A 6656-nucleotide genomic window follows, 5' to 3' on the forward strand; every position below is an offset into this window, starting at 1 on the left:
GGACTTGTTATCAGATGTGAACGACAGCAGACGGCATGCCAGGAAGTTAGCTGTGCTCGGGTCAGTGAGGCTTACGTGTTAGAGGCATTTCTTACTTTTAAAGACCTCTTAATCACTGTAATTTAAACTTAAAACATAACTTTAGCATCACAGCATGAGGAGGGAGGGAAGGAGAGAGAGAGAGAGAGAGAGAGAGAGAGAGAGAGAGAGAGAGAGAGAGATCCGTTATCACTAAACAGATCCAAGTGAGATGGGAGGCCTTGCGGTCTGAGCAGCTGTTGAGCAGCTGTTCTAGTAATATAAAGGACAGTTAAACCAACGAGTCATGTGTCCTGTTGAGTAAACTTGTCTAACTCTCTCATTTCCTGCATGTGATGGGGAAGAGGAATCTTAGAAACCGAGCCCCGGTCTGTAGTAGCTCAATTAACCATGGGCGATGGCGACTCTCCCATGTGCCTCTCTGTCATCTCATTCCAGGGAATGAGGACCTGGCTGGACAAACTGTTACTCTGGGCTCTTATTCCTTCCATCACACGTAAGCCTGATTCGGTATTTTAGGAATTGACTCTTGGACCAGCGCTTGGGAGGTAAAGGCAGGTGGATCTCTGTGAAGCCAGCCTGGTCTACACAGAGAGTTCCTGGCCAGCCAGGGCTACTTAGAGAGACCTTGAATCAGCTCTCAAAATAATCATGTGGGAAATGAACTCTTTTTCTAATCTTTTCTCTTTCAGTTCAAAACGCTGCAGTGGATGGTAGGAGAGTGGAAATCAACGGCAAGTTTCATTTCCTAAAGATAAGTTTCATTTCCTGAAAGTGTGTGCATCAAAATGGTTGGGTTGCTGACTTTGAACATGAGCGTTCACTTATGGGGGTTTCTGTGCTTTTAGATTGGCATCCAAGAGCAAAGCCTTTCTGTAACCTAGGAGGGAAATGAGCTGACTTTCCGAGAGGGCCTTAATTATACCATTTTTTTTCCCACCTGAAACTTGGTGGCAAAATCTTGAAACTGTTTTTACCATGAAAACTTCCAAACCTCCTTTGTTATCACTTTTAGCTAGAAAATCCTCATGTAACCTTCTAAATTGTTAGGTATTTATTTACTTTTGAGGCTGAGTCTCCTGTAGCTCAGGCTGACCTCAAACTCCATTGTGTGGCTGAGGCTAGACTAGAACTCCTAAGCTCCCAAATGCTGGGATCCAGCCCACCATGCCCACTCAACGCACCTTTTAAATTAACCCATGCAACGAGTACTATGCCTAGGAAGAAGTCTACAGTGAAGTCAGAGAGCTTTGTAGCTGAGCCTGGCATGCTGCTGCCCAGCTGGCAACCTGGGCACATGAACTGATGTCTTTTGAGGGTGATTTCTTTCATCAGTAAGCAGGAATGCCCCAAACTTGGTTCTTCTGTAGTCAGTACATCAGTCCTTCGGTGCAAGCCAACCACATAAAGTTGAAAGTTCCACTGTGTACAGCTTGTCTTTCCTTCCCTTCCAGAAGCAAGCAGTCTCTTCATTCGACCTATTTGTGATAAGTTATTGCTACATAGCCTAGAACTCACTATGTAGCTAAGGCTAATGTTGAACTCCTAGGAATCCTCCTGCTTCAGCCTGTTAAGTCCTGAGTGTGGGTGAGCACACAATGTCGCAGCCTAGATGGACATCTTTGTGTCTGTGGTGTCAGAGTTTATTGAATAGCAATAAATTCACAAGCTGTGTCAGTTTTCTTGGCTGTCATTTTGCGAGCAGTCCTGATTTCTTTTGCTAGCTGGCAGTTAGCAAACACGAGTTCTTTTACTCCAATTAAAATTTTTGTTTTGTTTTGTTTTTCGAGACAGGGTTTCTCTGTGTAGCCCTAGCTGTCCTGGAACTCACTCTATAGACCAGGCTAGCCTTGAACTCTCGAACTCAGAAATCCACCTGCCTCTGCCTCCCAAGTGCTGGGATTGTTTTTTTGTTTTTTTGAGACAGGGTTTCTCTGTATAGCCCGGGCTATCCTGGAACTCACTCTGTAGACCAGGCTGGCCTCGAACTCAGGAATCCTCCTGCCTATGCCTCCCAATCCAATTTTAAATTTAATATTAACTCTCAGAGGATATACTACACATCTTACAGTAAGTACACACATGAGCATGTATGTACACCAGCTTACAGACTGGCTACCAAAGCCACAGCAGACAGAGTTTAGGGAGGTCTACAAGGCCTTACCAAAGGCAGTCTCATGTAGCCCAGGCTGGCCTAAAATCCACTAGGTCAGCATAGACTAACCTTGAATTCTGTTCATCTGCCTCTATCCTCCAAGTCCTGAAATTACAGGAGAAAGAAAGATCCTGGGTAAGCAGGGGGCATCCCAGCAGTGTGTCATAATGGGAGGTTAAATCCCCTGTGGGAGTCAATCAAAAACATTGAGACATGACACACCTAAAGAACAAAGGAAAGACTGGGGTTGACTCGAGGGAACAGTTTCCCTAAGGTGTTTGCTTTCACCTTGAAAAGGGGTGCATTGCTTTTCTCACTACTGTGAGAAATGAAAGATTCAAGCAAATATCTGACAGGAAGCAACTGGAGGAAGGAAGGGTCAACCTGGGCTCACTGCTCAAGGGGAGATACGGCCCATGATGGCTGGGAGTTCATGATGTCGGGGACCTGAGGCAGCTGATCACATAGAATCCACAGAGAACAGAAACAGAGAGAGGTTGAAAGACTCTAGTGAGCCTTAGTTTACCAGAGACCCCTGAGTGAACCACATGCAGATGTTAATCCATGCAAAAACCAAGAGGAATTTTAATGATCCAATGCATTGGGGTCGTGGGTCGTCCTGCACCCGAAGGAGAGGCAGCGACCCTGGCAGCCCATTCGGTCAGTTTTTGTACAGTTTAAGGGATCGACTAGAGAAACAGTGACTAGGCACAATGTAATTAGCAGAACAGTTTGACTTTTAAACTGATTGGTCTTTAGGGTATGAGGTGGCAAGGACTTCCCTTGTCTGCAGGTATCAAGGGTTGGTCCATCCTGTGGAATGTGTCTACTTGCTCTGGGCCTTCCCACCTTCTATGCGGTTCCCTTCTACGAGGTCTGAGGAATGTTAATCAGCCTCTTCCTTTTTCCTCTGACTGAGGCAAGTTAATTCAGCAAGTATCCTTTGCTGGAGGAATGTTAATTAGCCTCTCCCATCCAGCTAGTGTCCCATGACCTTTCCAAAGTGCCCGAGCTGACCTCTTCAAGGTGACTGTGGATTGTTAAAGTATCTTTTATTTGCCTGATTTAATTGTCCTCTCTGAGGCTTCCTGCTTCAGTTTGCTAACCCAGGCCTGGTTCTGGAAGCTTCTAGCCTCCATATGATCTTATCTAGGTCTAGAATGTTTTCAGCCTCTGAGACTGAGTAAGATCACTCTTTCTAGCTCTTTCTGAACTCTGCCTGGCTGGTTAATTCAGCTGTTCTGGCTCAAATTCCTCTCCAGGCTGACGGATTCATTCTGGCTTCTCACAGTTTCTTACTGCATTGCTCTGCTTGGCCTTATGCTAACTTTGATATTATGTTCTAATCTTCTGGCTCCTTCTCATCTCTGGTTCGTTCTGTCTCCACTTGTGTCTAGCTTGATCTCTCTCTGTAACCTGTCTCACTGTAACTGTCCCGGTAAAACTGCCTCTGAACTCGGTGAACTGAACAGCCCTGAACTCCACTGGTACTGCTTCTCAACTCAAGGTCTCAATCAAATTGACTTGAGCTCAGAGATCTGCATGCCTCTGTCCTCTGAGTGCTAGGATAAAGGCATGTAGCACAGCAACTGGACCTAATCGTTTATTTACCTGAAACTTGCTTTACACCAGGCTGGCCTTGAATGCAGAGATCACTTGCCTCTGTCTCCTCGGATTAAAGGTTTGTCTGTATTCCAGCCAGATCACACAGACCTAGAAGGTCTTAGGATATAATCCCTTACCAGAGCAGCCTTGTAGCTAGATTAAAATTCCTCTGCAGTGGATGCTTGACTCCTTGTCTCCCTAGTGTTTTTTTTTTTTGTTTTTTGCTTTTTTAAGATTTTATTTGTTTTATTTATATGAGTACACTGCAGCTGTCTTCAGACTTCAGACACACACCAGAAGAGGATATCGGATCACATGACAGATGGTTGTGAGCCACCATGTGGTTGCTGGGATTTGAACTCAGGACCTCTAGAAGAGAAGGAGTTGCTCTTAACTGCTGAGCCATCTCTCCAGCCCCTCCCTGGTGGTTTTTTTTTTATTCAGTCTGGGAACCTAGACCTCTGATGGGCCATACACATCCAGGGTGAGTCTTCCCACTTCAGTTAATCCAGTCTAGGAACTTCCTCCCAAACACATCCAGAGGCAATCTCCTAGGTGATTCTAGATCCTGTAAGCCTTACACAGAAATAACTATCACTCTGGGTCTCATGTAGCCCAGCCTGGCTTTGAACTCCCTGTACGGCTAAGGATAGCCCTGAACTCCTGATCCTTCTTGCTGCCATCTCCCAAGAGCTGGAATTTTAGGCATGACGCCCAATCAAAGCTGTGTTCAGGATGGAATCCAGGACTTCATTATGCATGCTAGACAAGCATTCCCCACGAAAGCTGCAGTTCCAGCCCTGTCCAGTGGTTTTAATGAAGGCTTCTGTGTCATTTTGTCTTCCCAGAATTACCTTCTCCAAATCTGAACTCAAGTATGAATGTGGTCAGGATGGGCCAAAATGTATCTCTGTCTTGTTCCACCAAGAACACATCAGTAGACATCACCTATTCGCTCTTTTTGGGTTCGAAATACCTAGAAAGTAAGACAAGAAGAGGCGGAACTGTGGATTTCTACCTGAGGATCTCCAATACCAACAAGACAGGCCCCTACAAATGCAAAACCAACGTTTCCAACTCGTTGAAATACAGTCAGAATTTCAACTTCACAATCGCCAGTAAGTGAAGTATACAGTGGAGGCTGGGGGCTAATGGGACTCTCTCCTGTGGCATGAAGGGCCAGTGGAGGTTGAAAAGATTCCGTTAAGAGTCTGGGAAGGCCAGGCAGTGGTGGTGCATGCCTTTGATCTTAGCACCTGGGAGGCAGAGGCAAGCAGATTTCTGAGTTCGAGGACAGCCAGGGCTACATAGAGAAACCCTGTTTTGAAAAAACAAAAACAAACAAACAAAAGAGTCTGAGAAGAAGATGGCTCATCTGTTTAGTGCACCTGACACAGGCTTTCTATTTTTTTTTCCTTCTTTTTATTCCTTATCAGCGCCATCAGTCTAAAAGATGGTACTCCCGCTGCAGAGAGGATCCTCCCTGCTTAGCTAATCCTCTATGCAGGCACTTCACTGATCTGCTAGCCCATCCCTAATCTAAGATTAGTCAGCATAGCAATCTTCAATGTTCCCTTGAACCCCAGTCTCTCGGCCAGCACCCTTCCTGCCCAGCCACACCTCTTTAGCTCTGGTTTTCACTCTGTTGTCTTCCCTCCCCAAGCTTTTAGCCCCTCATCAATAGCCTCAGCTGTGGCGACCTTGGTAATGAGTCCCTGGGAGAGGGAGAAAGGGATCTAAACACACTGTATATGCAGTCTCGCCAAACCTCATAAAGAACCACTGGTTCTCCAGGTCTACCAGGGTGGAGGCCTCAAGCCACATGTATCAATGCAAAATTAAATTCAAACTAGTCAAAGTGATAGTAAGAATTCTAGGGCCGGCAAGATGGCTCAACAGGGTAAAGGTGCTTGTTGCACAAGTCTGAGTTTGATCTCTGGAACTCAAGTGGAAGGAAAGAGCCGATTCCACAGAGTCATTCTCCAACCTCCACATGCGTGCTGTGGTATGTGCACCAATGCATGTCTGCTTGAGTGCTTGAATGCATTTGTGCACACACGTACATATATATGCGTTGTACATGTGCATGCACACACACACTAATAATTAATAGATACATTTAAAAATATTCAATACAGGGGGCTTGGAGGGATGGCTCAGTGGTTAAGAACATTAGCTGCTCTTCCAGAGGTCCTGAGTTCAATTCCCAGCAACCACGTGGTAGCTCAAACCATTTGTAATGGGATCCAATGCCCTCTTCTGGTGTTTGAAGACACCTACAAAGTACTTATATACAAAAAAAAAAAAAAAAAAAAAATCAATACTACAGGGCTGGGCACCCCTTTAATCCCAGCACTCGAAAGGCAGAGGCAGGTGGAGTTTAAGGCCAGCCTGACCTATTTAGCTACTTCCAGGCTAGCCAGAGCTACATACAGAGACACTGTCACAAGATAAATAAATAAAATTTTAAAAACCTCAAGACCACAGTGAGTCAAAGGTCACTGGTGCCTGCTATATAGGACAACACAGACAGAGAGCACTTTCCACCACTGCAGAAAGTCTGTTAGATGGAAATGCAGGTCAATGGCTCTCAGGTTTAGCGTGCAAATATCTAGTTCCAATCTAACACAGCAGGGGGTAATCTACCCAGAGGTGTGCTCAGAAGACCAGTGTGTTGATCACTTGTTTGATGCTGTGACAAAGCCACCTGGATGGAACGGCTAATTTGGGCTCACAGTTCCCAGTAACAGTCCATCCTGACAGGGAGCAGCAGGAACGGGAGGGCAGGAGAGAGGGGAGAGGGAGAAAGAGAGAGAGAGAGAGAGAGAGAGAGAGAGAGAGAGAGAAAGGGAGGGAG

The 6656-nt window shown here is 45.7% G+C and overlaps 1 protein-coding gene across 1 annotated transcript in view; it reads left to right on the forward strand.

The window, feature by feature from the left end:
- Positions 1–357: 357 nt before the first annotated feature.
- Positions 358–6656, forward strand: part of Milr1 (mast cell immunoglobulin like receptor 1) — an 18579-nt gene continuing 12280 nt past the window's right edge. The window contains exons 1-3 of the mRNA XM_028780366.1: positions 358–535; positions 732–773; positions 4648–4917. Of these exons, the coding sequence (XP_028636199.1) occupies positions 430–535; positions 732–773; positions 4648–4917 (418 nt within the window). The 5' untranslated portion in view covers positions 358–429. The remainder of the gene's footprint in view (positions 536–731; positions 774–4647; positions 4918–6656) is intronic.

This window comes from Grammomys surdaster, unplaced genomic scaffold, assembly GCF_004785775.1.
Source record: "Grammomys surdaster isolate TR1022 unplaced genomic scaffold, NIH_TR_1.0 371, whole genome shotgun sequence".
NCBI classification, from domain to species: Eukaryota; Metazoa; Chordata; class Mammalia; order Rodentia; family Muridae; genus Grammomys; species Grammomys surdaster.